Genomic DNA, 14,920 nt, shown 5'->3' on the forward strand with positions numbered 1-14,920 from the left:
GTCCCCGAGGACCGGGTTGAGAAACCCTGCTTTAAGTTGTGAGGTGGGGCCTCCATGGATTTAACTTATACTTCCAGTACATCCCACAGATGCTCAATTGGATTGAGATTTGGAAACCAAGTCAACACCTTGAACTCTTCTTCATATTCTTCAAACCATTCCTGAACAATTTTTGTAGTGTGGCACGCTGCATTATCCTGCTGAAAGAGGCCACTGTCATCAAGGAATACCCCTGCCATGAAGGGGTGTACTTGGCCTGCAACAATGTTTAGGTAGGTGGTACGTAAATGTTGGTGAACGTAAGAGATTTATTTAATTTACCATTGTTTAAATGGCGTCTACACAAATAACATATTAAAACTGACGGTATAAATTTCAATGCAATTGGTCAAAGGTTTAATCCTTCACAACCTTGGGTGAATTTATTTTGGACATCAGAAGAAATATATGAAATAATTTTTTTTTAGATAATTATAAAAAGTTTTAAAAATTGGAAAGAGATTTAATGGAGATTTCACAATAAAATGAATGTTTGAGCTTTTAACATACTTGATTTTAATTTATGGGTTAAAAACCCACACTTAACATTTCTATTGGTTTATTGCATAAAATTCATGTTTTTCAGCCCTGGAGGCACATCAGTCAGATTTTCATTACAATACCCCCATAAAAAGCTGGACACATTTATTACTGTATTATTGCTCATCTGCTACAGTATGTATTTAGGTTGAAGGTTTGAATAAAATTCTTCAGGCTGGTGCGACCCTGGGAGCGAGATTTGGATACTGCAGCACTAGTTAATAACATGTTCATTGTTACATATTCCAAGGGCTTCATCAAGATTTCTTGGACAGTAGATAAGATACACTGAGACTGAGATAAGACACACACTACTAAAAAACGGAGTCAAAAGATTGAAATAACAATAATGTTAAAATAAAAATAAATGCCAGTAGTTTTTAAATTTATACAGCTACACAGATTAACTTCAAAGTATAGCAAGTTCGACCCAATGAGAAACATAAATACTATGGAGTGCTGATGTTCAGTTTTACAAGTATGGGTCACGTTTACCTTTGAATGAGTACTTCACACTTACAATGCCAAATGAAGTAATATTTAAGATAAACTGCACGTTTCATATGCATGTCTCCATCCCGAATGAGACACAAACATGTATGTTCTGCCTGCAGGTCTCCATTCTGAATACGTGTACTTTGCACATGCCGCATATGCATGCTCAGCAGTGCAGGAGATTGATCCCCATGGGGAAATGATCTTTTACGTCTCCCTCAACTTGCCATTTGTAGAGTAAGCTGTACGTGAACGGCAACCAGTCCAGTCATCTAGCCATCACAATTAGGTCCTTGTTAAAGTCGCTCAGATCCTTAGGCTTGCCCATCTTTCCTGCTTCCAACACATTGTATATTAGACAAGTGAAGTCACTTCCTGAAGTCAGCCAGGAGCATAAATATTTGGACAGAGACAAAGTTTTTCAATTTTTAAGTTCTGTACATTACCACAATAAATTTTAAAAGAAACAAGTCAGATGCAGCTGAAGTGCAGACTTTCAGCTTTATTTCAGTGGGTAGAACAAAAACATTGCATAAAAATGTGGGGAACTAAAGTAATTTTTCTACACAATCCCCTCCTTTCAGGGGCTCATAAGTAATTTGACAAATTAATATAACTGCAAATAAAATGTTCAATTCTAATACTTAGTTGAAAACCCTTTCCAGGTAATAACGGCCTGAAGTCTTGAACTCAGCGACATGACCAGACGCTGGGTTTCCTCCTTTTTAATGTGCTGCCTTTACTGCAGCAGCTTTCAGTTCCTGTTTGTTTGAGGGTCTTTCTGTCTGTAGTTTAGTCTTCAGCAAGTGAAATGCATGCTCAATGGCGTTGAGATCAGGTGACTGACTTGGCCATTCGAGAATATTCCACTTCTTTGCTTTAATAAAGTCCTGGGTTGCTTTTGCGGTGTGTTTTGGGTCATTGCCCATCAATATTATGAAACGCCACCCAATCAATTTGGCTGCATTTGGCTGGTTTGAGCAGACATGATGTCTCTGAACACCTCAGCATTTATTCGGCTGCTTCCATCCTGCGTCACATCATCAAGAAACACTAAAGACCCTATGCCACTGGCAGCCATGCACACCCAAGCCATCACACTGCCTCCATCATGTTTTACAGATGACGCAGTGTTCTTTGGATCATAAGCTGTTCCAGCCCTTCTCCATACTTTTTTCTTTCCATCATTCTGATACAGGTTGATCTTGGTTTCATCTGTTAAAAGAATGCCGTTCCAGAACTGTGCTGGCTTTTTATGATGTTTTTTGCAAAGTCTAATCTAGCCTTTCTATTCTTAAGGCTTATGAGTGGCTTGCATCTTGCAGAGAGGCCTCTGTATTTGCTTTCATGCAGTCTTCCCTTTATGGTAGACTTGGATATTGATACGCCTACCTCCTGGAGAGTGTTGTTCACTTGATTGGCTGTTACGAAGGGGTTTCTCTTCACTATGGAAATGATTCTGCGATCATCCACCACTGTTGTCGTCCGTGGACGTCCAGGCCTTTTTGCATTGCTGAGTTCACCAATGCTTTTTTTCTTTCTCAGGATGTACCAAACTGTGGATTTTGCCACTTCTAATGTTGTGGCAATTTCTCTAATTATTTTTTTCTGTTTTCGCAGCCTAAGGATGGCCTGTTTCACCTGCATACTGAGTTCCTTTGATCGCATGTTGTATGTTCACACCTCAATCTTCCAAATGCAAACAAGACACCTCAAATCAACTCCAGGCCTTTTATCTGCTTAATTGATAATGAAAGAACGAAGGAATTGCCCACACCTGTCCATGTAATAGCTTTTAAGTGAATTGTCCAATTTCTTTTGGCCCCTTTAAAAACAGGGTGGCACATGTTAACGAGCTGAAACTCCTAAACCCTTCATCCAATTTGAATGTGGATACCCTAAAATTAAATCTGAGAGTCTGCACTATGTCCATGCCCATTGTATAACTTCAATTGGAATATATTTCAGTAAACAGGTAAAACAGTAAAACTAGTGTCAGTGTCCAAATATATATGGACCTAACTGCATAATGGCACCCTTGACAGATACCATAATGAGATAATCGATGTGGTTTTAAAGTTATGGGTGGTCAGTGTATACAAGTCAGAGGGCCACACCATGTGTTATCAGTGAATGGTTTCTTTATTTCAAGCCAGATGTGGGTAATATATCTTGGTAATATATACTCACTTTCTTCCTGTGTATCTGAAGAGTTGCTGGGGTCAGTGGGGAGATCCTCTTCATTGGTGATATCCAGGGAGGAAATGTTTTCTAAGCTTGGTGGTGCAGGGGACAGCAAGTGATTGATGGAATCAGATGGAGGGTCACCAGCTTCTCCCTGGAGGGAAAGTTACAGTGGTGAAAATATGTTGTCTTATCAAACGTATTCCTCAGATGTATCGATACTGCTCGTCAGTCCTTCGTGTTACTCAGACATAAAAATATGCACTGTCCATAAATGTATGAAGTCTACACAACTGAAGCTACAAAAACATATGTAGTTCAAAGATCACACTTGTTATTTCATATAAAGGGATCAAAGCCAATGTACTTACATTTATGTCAAAATTATGCAATAATCATCTGGGTGAAGAGATCATGTGATTTACGACAGCTAGAACATACAAAAGTGGGGTGGGGCATTTCTGGAAGAATGACTAGTCAAGTTTTACCAGTTTTTCCAAAATGACATCGCGGATGCGTGCAGCAGCCAGAAGCCTCACCAAACTGTGCTCCATTTGTGTATATATAAATTGCCATTCATTTTATCTGCTTAGAGACTTCACCAGTGTAATAGCAGCATTTATATACCCCTTGATGCTACTGCTAATATGTTGCAGGAAATCCATCAGCATATAAATGACAATTTATTTAACAGTATGAGGTGAAGAGCTGGGTGGGGATTGGTGTCATTGTCTTTGGATAAACTGATGCGTCAGTGCTGTCACTCTAGCTTTACACTAGAGTGCTGATGTTCAGGGAGTCCCCATGCCTGTGTTCCCACCTGTCTCTCCCTCTTTCTCATGCTGCTATACCCAGATCTGCCGGAGCCTAGACGAATATTGCACTCGATCATTTTGCTTGCACTGCCTATGGTTTCCTCAACTCTGGCTAATACACAATTTTTCTTACTTCCTCCCTCACCCCTTCTGGGGTGTGCTCCTTGGAGCACAATGTCATTGAAGAATTTATGCCTCTACTGCCTGCAAGACAACTACCTCCACCTCCGGCAACTACCCTCCAACCTGCCTGCCCTTGGCTCAACGCGATGCCTCGCCATCCTTCGATGCGGCTATGCCTCTATTAATCCTGCCATCGTGCATCAAGCACCCCGTGCCTGCACCGGTCGGCCACTGCATTGAGACTTATATTTCAACCCCTGTATTAGCTTAGTCATATCATCTTGTTTGTTTGAATCATCTGCCGGCCCCTGGAGGATGGGCTCCCCCTTTGGGTCTGGTTCCTCCCAAGGTTTCTTCCTCTTAGGGAGTTTTTCCTTGCCACCATTGCCTTTGGCTTACTCAATGGGGGGTCCTTACGAGGCAGAAATGTAAAGCGCATTGAGACAATGTAATGTTGTGATAATGCGCTATATAAATAAGATTGAATTGAATGCAAGCATATCGCAATTTTTTTTGTAACTGCCGATTTCAACATTTTTCGTACCCCACAAGAGACAATACTCTCGACCATGTATATACTACTATCAAAGATGGCTACAGAGTCCTACTCTGTACCCACTTCAGATAATCAGACCATATTACACCACTACAGCCTATAAGCATAAATAAAAAATACTTTGGATTTCTCAATAACCAACAATAAATAATTTACAAAAATGCCAGTTAAACTAATTGGCCTATAGTTTGATGGATTACTTCTATCCCCTTTTTTGAATATGGGTGTTATATTAGCATGTTTCCAGTCAGAAGGTACCACACCAACAGATAAGGATTTCTGAAATAGAAAGGTTAAAGGCCGGCAAATGATCTCCCTCTTGTCTTTTAAAACTATAGGTAAGATGTCATCAGGGCCCTGCAATATATTTATTTTGGGCTTAGCTAAGCTTTGAGGCACATCAGCTTCAGTTATATAAAGATTAGTCATAGACGACGCTGGATTAGTAATGAGTCAGTATGTAGTATCCTCTACAGTGAATGCAAAACAATCATTAAACTCATTAACTATATAAATTTAATTTTCAATTATAAGACCCTTACTATCTTGCAGATTAGTGTTTTTGGAGTTAAAATACTGGAAGAAACTTTTAATGTCATCCTTAGTCTCCAATGCAATCTTCCATTCGACATTCCTCTTAGGAAACATAAATGTTTTTTTAACTAAACCTGTAGCCTTAGATACTCCTGCTTTATTCCGACATCATTAGTTATTTTCCATTTGTGGAACAGAGCCTTTTTCCTCCTGACTCCTGAATTAGGCCATTTCAGTTTTTAGCATCTAGCTTTACCCATATAGCTTCTGTAGTTTTATTGTTATCAGTGAGTTCCCTTGCCTGCAAGTTGTCTTTTACATATACTGCAACACCTCCCTTCTTGTTCCATAGGGACCGGATAGGCAACATGTAACCACTGATATTATATTCTTCTCCATCATTGACACTCAGCCATGTTTCTGTTATTCCGATAATGTCATAAGAGTCTCATGAAATAAAAGTCTCAAAATCATGAATTTTGTTTATAATACTCCTAGCATTTACGTACAGACAGCAGAGGATAGGCCTTTTACAGTGCCCATTTTCATTATAATTTGGGGCCTTCCATCTTCCCATACATATTCTTACTAACCTCCCTGCCCCCCAATCCCTAGTTTAAACACTCCTGGGCTACTCAACACATAACTATATTGCCAAAAGTATTGGGACACCCCTCCAAATAATTAAATTCAGGTGTTCCAATCACTTCCATAGCCACAGGTGTATAAAATCAATCACCTAGGCATGCAGAATGCTTCTACAAACATTTGCGAAAGGATGGGTCGCTATCAGGAGCTCAGTGGAATCACGTGTGGTACTGTGATAGGATGCCACCTGTGCAATAAATCCATTCATGAAATTTCCTCCCTACTAAATATTCCATGTTCAACTGTTAGAGGTATTATGACAAAATGGAGGCAATTGGAAACAACAGCAACTGAGCCACAAAGTGGTAAGCCATGTAAAATCACAGACCGGGGACAACACATGCTGAGGCGCACAGTGTGCAAAAGTTGCCAACTGTCAGCAGAGTCAATAGCTACAGACCTCCAAACTTCGTGTGGTCTTCAGATTAGCTCAAGAACAGTGCGTAGAGAACTTCATGGAATAGGTTTCTATGGCCGAGCAGCTGCATCCAAGTGCAATGAAAGGGGCAGATGCAGTGGCATAAAACACGCCACCACTGGACTCTAGAGCATGGAGATGTGTTCTCTGGAGTGACTAATCACGTTTCTCTTTCTGGCAATCCAACGTAAGAGTCTGGGTTTGGCGGCCGCCAGGAGAACGGTACTTGCCTGACTGGCCACATAATGAACTCTTACTATGACCCCATCCCTTACTCCCAGCCCAGTATATTTCAGCCTCTGCCTGCAGCAATCCCAGCAGCCTCCAAAGAATGCCAAGAGTCTGCAATGAACCAATTGTGTTAGTTCCCAAAAAATTCACAGCAATGTGCCTAAACGACTGCTGAGCAATAGCTCTAACCTCTGTGATAATGAAGTGTTTTGAGCGACTGGTCCATCAGCACATCAGGAACTGTATTCCTGACACCCTAGATCTGCATCAGTTTGCATATCATTCCAACAGATTCACAGAGGACACAATCATCACTGATCTCCAACTTCTGCTCACCCACTTCGATAAAAAAGACATGCATGGAAGAGAAGAATTTATGGACTTCAGCTCTGAATTTAGTACTATCACTCAATGATAGCCAAACTCCACACCCTAGATCTGAAAACTTCTCTGTACAACTGGATTCTGGATTTCTTGACTAACAGTCAAGAAAATGGGTGATCTAAGTTCTTCCACAATTTCGCTGAATACTGATGCTCCACACGACTCAGCAATCAGACCTATCCTCTCCATCCTTTATACTCAGGACTGCATTCCCTTGTATCCAGATAACTCCATCAATTGTGCAGATGATACAGCCGTCACTGGCCTAATTACTAAAGACAAAGAGTCATCCTACAGACACCAAGTGGATACACTAACAGTTTGGTACTCTGAGAATGTCCTAACCCAGAACGTGAACAAGACAAAAGAAATAATCATTGACTTCCAGAAAAATGAGGAAGTACATACCCCTTTGGATATAAATGCAACAGAAGTGGAATGAGTGACTAAATTCCAATTTCTTGGTGCTGACATCATAAAGAACTTAACATGGACCGCTTACACTTCTGCTCTCGCAAAAAAGCCCAGGTCTGGACAATCAATCGAAAATTAATCAAAATCGACATTCAGAACCTCTAACCGACAAAATCTTGCCCATTTTGATTACTTCCTTTTTGTTTTTTTTTTCTTTCCCCAGTGTGTGTTCATGTACTGTCCCTTTTAAAAACATGTATGCTGTCACGTGACCACATGCAGTCTACGACAAGGCAACAACATGGAGGAGAACTGAAACATCAAGCCGACTGAGCAACTCGAACAGCTTGTACCAAAGAAAAATGCCATATTCATCATTTGGACTCATTGTGGCTTTAATGCTTTAGAGGACGACTCCAAAAAAAAAAAAAAGTCAAATGTAAACACTACCGAAAAACTGTTTCACCTACCAAAGGTAATACCACAAATCGGTTTCAGTACTAGCAATACTTCAAATACAGTGGAAACTGCTTAAAGTGATCACAGTTATAAAGATCAACTGCTTATATGGATTAAACATTTTGGGACAGAATCAATACTGTTTAAATAATTTTCATCCATCTATCCATCCATCCATTAGCTTCTGCTTGTCCGGGGTTCGGGTCGTGGGGGTAGCAGCTCCCTCTCCTCAGCTACCTCTACCAGCTCTTTGGGGAGGGGGGGGGGATCCCGAGGCGTTCCCAGGCCAACAGAGAGATATAATCCCTCCAGCGTTTCATGGGTCTGCCCCGGGGCCTCCTCCCTGTAGGACATGCATGAAAATCCTCTCTGGGTAGCAGCTCAGGAGGCATCAGCCCCAGATGTCCAAACCACCTCAACTGGCTCCTTTCGACGTGGAGAAGCACCGGTTTTACTCAGACTCTCTCGGATATCTGAACTTCTCACTATATCTCTAAGGGAGAGCCCAGACACCCTGCGGAGAAACCTCATTTTGGCCGCCTGTATTCACAACCTCATTCTTTCGGTCACTACCCATTGCTCATGACCATAGGTGAGGTTAGGGACGAAGATGGACCAATAGATATAGAGCTTTGCTTTCCGGCTCCGTTCTTTCTTAGCCATGACAAACCGGTTAAGCGCTTGCAAAACTGCAGACACCGCTCCGAATCGTCTGTCCAGCTCTCGATCTCACCTACCCTCACTCGTGAACGAGACCCTGAGATACTTGAACTCCTCCACTTGAGGCAGCACCTCCTCCCTGACCTGAAGAGGGCAATCTACCCGTTTCCGGCTGAGAACCAAATCTCGGACTTGGAGGTGCTAATCCTCATTCCCGGCGCTTCTCACTCGGCTGCGAACCACCCCAGAGTACGTTGGAGGTCACTAGTAGATGAATCCAACAGGACATCGTCCGCAAAAAGCAGTGAGGCAATCCTGAGGCCACCAAACTGGACACCCTCAACATCCTGGCTGTCTCTAGAAATCCTGTCCATAAATATTATAAACAGGACCGATGACAAAGGGCAGCCCTGGCAGAGCCCAACCCACACTGGGAACGTGTCCGACTTATTACTGGCAATGCGGACCAAGCTTCTGCTCTGTTCATACAGGGACCGAATCACCCACAATAGTGGACCCCGAACCCCACATTTCCTAAGCACTCGCCACAGAGCACTTGGGGGAACCCGGTGGTAAGCCTTTTCCAAGTCAACAAAACACATGCAGACTGGATAGGCAAACTCCCAGGTCCCCTCCAGTACCCTCGCAAGGGTATAAAGCTGGTCCAGTGTTCCACGGCCAAGACAAAAACCGCATTGTTCCTCCTGAATCTAAGATTTGATTATCGATCTCACCCTTCTCTCCAGTATCCCGGAATATACTTTCCCAGGAAGGCTGAGAATTGTGATCCCCCTATAGTTGGAACATACCCTCTGGTTCCCTTTCTTAAATATGGGGACCACCACCCCAGTCTGCCAATCCAGTGGCACTGTTCCAGACCTCCACGCGCTGTTGAGAAGGCGTGTCAGCTATGACAGCCCCACAACATCCAGAGACTTTAGGTACTCCGGGTGGATCTCATCTACCTCGTAGCTCTTTAACTACCCTGGTCACCTCAGCCCCAGTGATGGGCCACTCCAGCCCCCCCATGCTTTGTGTCCTCAGATGTCTCAAAGGCAGTGTGCGTAGATGTATTTGAGGCAGGGTTGAGGAAGTCCTTAAAGTTTTCCTTCCACCTCCGGGTGATGTCCCCATTTGAGGTCAACAGCACCCCCTCCCCACTATAAATAGTAGGAACCAGGAGCTGCTTCTCCCTCCTGATATTCCGGATGGTTTGCCAGAACCTTTTTGAGGCCGACCAAGTCACTTACCATAGCCTCACTAAACACCTCCCACGCCCGGGTTTTTGCTTCTGCAACCACTCGAACCTCGTTCTGCCTGGCCTGCCAGTACCCGTCAGCTGCCTCCAGAGACCCCCAGGCTAATAATTCCCGGTAGGCCTCCTTCTTCAGCTTGACAGCCCCCCTCACCTCTGGTGTCCACTATCGGGTATGAAGGTTACCGCCACAACTGGCACAGACTACCCTGCAGCCACAGCTCTGCATGGCCGCTTCTACAATGGAGGTTCAGAACAGTATCCATTCAGACTCAAAGTCCCCAACCTCCCCCTTTAAAATAATTTGCTTATAGTAATCAAGTAGTCTGCTTACAGTGTTCAGTTTGGGTCTTTTTATACATAACATATGGAAAAAAATTAAATTACGGTAATTCTTTTTTTTTCTTTTACTTGCCTACCTTGCCTTGTGGCAACCCATCTGCTTCTGGCCAGCTACCCGAGGTTAATGCTGCATGCACAAAAATCATGACTGGAAAAAGTCATTTTATCACAATCACGAATATGGACTCATCAAAGTTCATGACAAACTATCAAAAACAAGCCAAAGAGATACAGATCTACAATAAGCTATAGTTTATGTATAGTACTGTATTATATTATAGTGTATTTGAATTATACACAGTTCAGTAATTTAATTTGTACATTACTGTACTTTAAAAAGCGTTTGAAACAGCTGTACTGTATTTTGAGTCAATTCAATTCAGTAAATAGTGAAACTGTCCATTTTATTATCTTATACTTGTGTAATAAATATACAAATATCAATTAGTTGGTAATCTGCCTGACAAAGGAAAAAAAACATCAGTTATAATGATTTAACTGATTAGTGATCAGTATTGCCCAGACAGATGTGATCACTATGAACGGTCTGTCCGCAAGAAATGCAAACTTGCTTTTTATATTAAAACTGAAATGTGACCTTTTTCATAAGACGTGTTACTTTCAAAGCAATTCTTTGATTTCAGTTGTTCGAATCATTCAATGAATAACCATAAATGGTTCCTCTTTGTGTGTTTCCTTCAATTATTTTAAAATTAATGATTTATAGTCTTTTGAAAAAATAGCCCAACTTTAATAGTTGAGTATATTTACAATACAAACCTTGGCAATGAAATATGAGGGCGAAAAAATACAAACAAAAAAAACTAATCATTCATTAATCGTAATCGAGGTAAAATGTTCAATTAATCATGATATTGATTTGAGGTCACATCACCCAGCCCTAACACGCGGGTGATGAAAACCTCCGAATACATCATCGACACAGTGCTCCCAGACATAGACTGAAGGAGAGGTCTGAAGGGAGTGCACCAGTTCACTACGGACATAACACACCCCAGTCACGATCTCTTTGCCCTCCTGCCATCTGGACCATACTGCAGGAGAGTGCGCTGCCAGACCACCAAACTGGCAAATAGCTTCTTCCCCCAAGGTGTGCATATGCTTGAACGCATCTTGAAATATCATTTATATTATTCATAAATTTATACATGTCTAAATATTCATGTTCTATTTTGATCATTTGCACTATAAGCAACATTTTCCTTGACATAAGATCTGTAACAGATACAGTGATGGATAGACAAAGTCCTGGAGTGGGCATAGATAGTTTGTTTTGTTTTTGATGGGCAGGATGCTTAAAATCGTGAACACAATTTAACGTTCCCAAAAAATACTCAGATAATCCCAAAAAATGTGAACGTCATTTACCTTTTTTTGCACTGAAATTAGCTTTTAGTTTAATTAAACGTTTTGAATATTTGTGTTCTTCCCTGAGGAAAACAAGACCGCAAAGCCCGAAGCTGGAGTAAGGCAAGTGAATACAGTGGGTTTTATGGTAGAAAATTTCTCCTGAGGACTAAAGAATTAAATCGCATTCAAAGATCAAAATGTATTTTGATGCAAAATACAAAATAACCTATTTGTAAGTATATCAAAATAACACAGAAAATACAGGCACCATGCAAAGTATCAAAATAAACTACAGTATTTTGTATTTTAAAACTAAAAATACTTCAAAGTATTTCAAATACTTCACAAGCACACAGGTTCAAATGGACAAGCCTAAGAGCAACATTTTGTTAGTGAAACCAAAGATCAGATATTCTGAAGCATTTTAAATATATCTACTCACGTGAACACTCAGATAATGGTAATTCAATTATATGATAAAGTAATAACACACACTGAAAGATTTGTTTTTTTGTGATTTGATTTTGTGATCGACAAAAATGCTTCCTTTTTTGCACCATGCAGATAAATCAAAACAACAAAATTTAAAACGAAAAATGACACAAAATTTAAGCGCTTCACTAAGCACCATGTTAAAAACTTTAACGACAGAGGCCCAATTGCAGCTTGCAAGTCTTTTGGTTCAATTGAAGTTATCAACTATTGGCTCTAATGACCATTGACTAAAATGTATGCAGTATCCTTCCTTTGCTGCCACACAGGGGGAACATTTTAAAATGAATTTGAGGAAGCACTTCTTTACACAGCGTGTAGTTAGAGTATGAAATAGTCTTCCTGCTAGTGTAGTGCAAGCTAAAACTCTAGGTTCCTTTAAATCAGAGTTAGATAAGATTTTAACAACTGTGAGCTATTAGTTAAGTTCTCCCCAAGCGAGTTTGATGGGCCGAATGGCCTCCACTCGTTTGTAAATTTCTTATGTTATGTTCAGTGCTGCTGCTACATTTTTGAGGACATTTGTATGAAAATTAAATGATGTAGATCTCAATTGATAATATAAACAATCAAATACTTTTTGACTTATCACATTCACAAAGTCAAATGTCATCTGCATTTACCTTTTCCTTTGCTGCCACTTAGCAGCATTGCTTAAATATTTTGAGATGTCTCAAAATGTAATATTTCCAGTCTGTTACCCATTCAATGCCTCTGCAAAGTTTGCGAAGGATCAAATCAAATGGTTTTAAAGTTGTCACCTTAACAAGCAAAGCATCTGCAGCGGTGGCAAGCTGGTCCCAAAAACATATGTATTAGGGTTATGACAAATCTCAAATTTATTAATGTAATTGGTGAACTTTTACCTAAAACTCACAAAAATGACTTTGGTTTTGCCAGAACATGAAAAAACCTCCCGCACCTAATATTTCACATTGTAACACCTAGCGGCTCAAACACTCTTTATTATAACATGTAAGTTTTACATACAATACACATGAGGAATACATGGAAATGAGTACATATAGCATTTTAGTGTTTTTAATAGTGTTTCAGATTTGTGCATTAGTGTTGATAAATTTGCTGTTAAGATATTTGTCAGTTTTGCAAGTAGAATGAACCTCCTCCATCAACTTTACAGCTCTCTCAGCTACTATGTTGGAGCGAGGCACATCAAGCACTGATGGTTCATTTTTCCAGTGAATAGAGAAGCATTTTACAGCTTTGGGACACTGAAGTTTGGATATTGCTGACAGCAGGTCTTCATAATCCATCTCTGAGTAGTGTTGGTTAGTAAACCAGACCCGCGACCATGTAGCAATTACCTTACAAATAATAATATGCAGTGCAATGATAATTGAACTACTTACAGTCTTTGGCCAATTAAATGTGAAAGTCCACTTTTCACAAATTCGGTTTGTTCCAAACGTTATCCAGGTAAAATTGAATGTCTACTGGAACAATTGTAGAAGCTCCGGAATTTTCCATGGATCCACAGACTTCTTGAAATCTTAATAGCTTGATTACAATTACTAGAAAGTTTTGTACTCTCAATGGAGCCACAATCTTCTTAAATTGGTAGTCTCTCTGACTACCCACACATGATTAAGAAATGCCAGATGGGGTGCTAGGTGCGGGAGGTTTTTCCATGATCCATAAAATTAACTTCGAAAAAGTGATCTATGGGTAAAAGTTCATCAAATGCAACATCAGGATAATTCAAGTTTTGAAAAAAATTTTGTAGTCATAAGCCTAATATGTATACCCTGTCTGGGGAATACATTAAGCCAGTGTAGTAGATTAGCACATATACTGTACAGTATACAGTGTAAAGCAATCCCAGTGCCTTATACCCCCAAGGCCTGGTGCAGGGAGACTTACTGCTGATGTCCGCTCAGGCTGAACAGGATTGGCGGGAGAGGAGACGGAGCTTTGGTCACTTGGAGGACTGAGCACCATACTAGACTTGGATGGAGGCACCTCTATGGGCAGACCAGATGGAGGGGAGGAGACAGGAACAGCAACAGATGGGGGAGAGCAACCCATCATAGCCACAGGCACAGAATCCAGATCTAGAAGATCTGACATGGACACTGACTCATCCCCTGGCCTGGAGAAAGCATCCAGTTAGAAAAATACAGAAAATGCTATTGAAAACGTAACCTATACACTTTTATGCTTTTATTCAACACAGAATATATAAGAACTTTTAAGTATTTCCAAACAAAAAAATCATAACAATAAATCAAGTAGCATCAACAGAGTAATAATTATGCAGGTGGGGAGAACTCACAGCAGACCATTAATGTGATCATTGGTGGGCGAGACATAGTCATCGTCCTCACTAGTCAAGCCCAGCTCGGTGCCATAGCACTGGTGCACAATGTGCCACAGCTCTTTTGGGGAGAGAGGCTGCAGTGGGGAGGCAGGAGAGGCCAGCATTAAACAATAACCCTCCTCAAGCGAGCATGAACAGCAGCCACGTGTGACCTACTTGTTCACTGTGCCACTGTGGCTTACACAACTTGAGAGAGTAAAAGGACCAGCACCTTGTTCAACAGGGCATTCTGCCACAGCCTGAAGATCATCATGTAGCTGCGATCTCGTGCCCCAAATGAGGTAAAGAAGTGCTGCCACACAAAGGGTACAGAGGGGAAATAATCAGGTCTTTTTACACTGTGTTTATATCAACATAATCCATGTTCATCTATTACAAATGCCTGATTTGGAAATGACCAAGATTAACATTAATATTAAGTGTAGAAGTAGTGCAGTATAGTGACTGAGCAGTTTGCACTGTAGGCTCACACTTCCAGGAATGATGGTTTTAATCCAACATCTAGTTTTGAGTGAAGTTTCCATGTTTCCCTATGTTTTCACTGGTTTAAACTGGTAACTCTAAATTGCCCATAGTGTACAACTTTGTATATGAATATGTGCCTTGTGATGAAGGTAAATCA

General features: G+C 40.9%; 3 protein-coding genes across 9 annotated transcripts in view; 2 read left to right on the plus strand and 1 right to left on the minus strand.

Annotated features, from left to right (window-relative positions):
* Positions 1-7,472, plus strand: part of scn1ba (sodium channel, voltage-gated, type I, beta a) — a 57,278-nt gene extending 49,806 nt beyond the window's left edge. Inside the window, exon 8 of one of the 4 annotated variants that reach the window (XR_011993027.1) lies at positions 10-7,472. The gene's annotated coding sequence lies outside the window, so the exon portion shown is untranslated. The remainder of the gene's footprint in view (positions 1-9) is intronic. The other 3 variants (XR_011993028.1, XR_011993029.1, XR_011993030.1) reach the window with 3 other exon arrangements.
* The window catches only part of LOC111840174 (uncharacterized), a 77,396-nt gene that overhangs the window by 56,504 nt on the left and 5,972 nt on the right, over positions 1-14,920 (plus strand). The gene's annotated exons all lie outside the window — the stretch shown is intronic.
* The window catches only part of gramd1a (GRAM domain containing 1A), a 48,226-nt gene that overhangs the window by 15,667 nt on the left and 17,639 nt on the right, over positions 1-14,920 (minus strand). For all 4 annotated transcript variants that reach the window (XM_072716544.1, XM_072716545.1, XM_072716543.1 and 1 more), the window contains exons 7-10: positions 14,510-14,590; positions 14,254-14,372; positions 13,842-14,070; positions 3,265-3,412 (exon numbers count right to left, since the gene is read on the minus strand). In XM_072716544.1, coding sequence (XP_072572645.1) covers positions 3,265-3,412; positions 13,842-14,070; positions 14,254-14,372; positions 14,510-14,590 — 577 coding nt within the window. The remainder of the gene's footprint in view (positions 1-3,264; positions 3,413-13,841; positions 14,071-14,253; positions 14,373-14,509; positions 14,591-14,920) is intronic.

The sequence above is a fragment of the Paramormyrops kingsleyae genome, chromosome 9 (assembly GCF_048594095.1).
Source record: "Paramormyrops kingsleyae isolate MSU_618 chromosome 9, PKINGS_0.4, whole genome shotgun sequence".
In the NCBI taxonomy this organism is placed as follows: domain Eukaryota; kingdom Metazoa; phylum Chordata; class Actinopteri; order Osteoglossiformes; family Mormyridae; genus Paramormyrops; species Paramormyrops kingsleyae.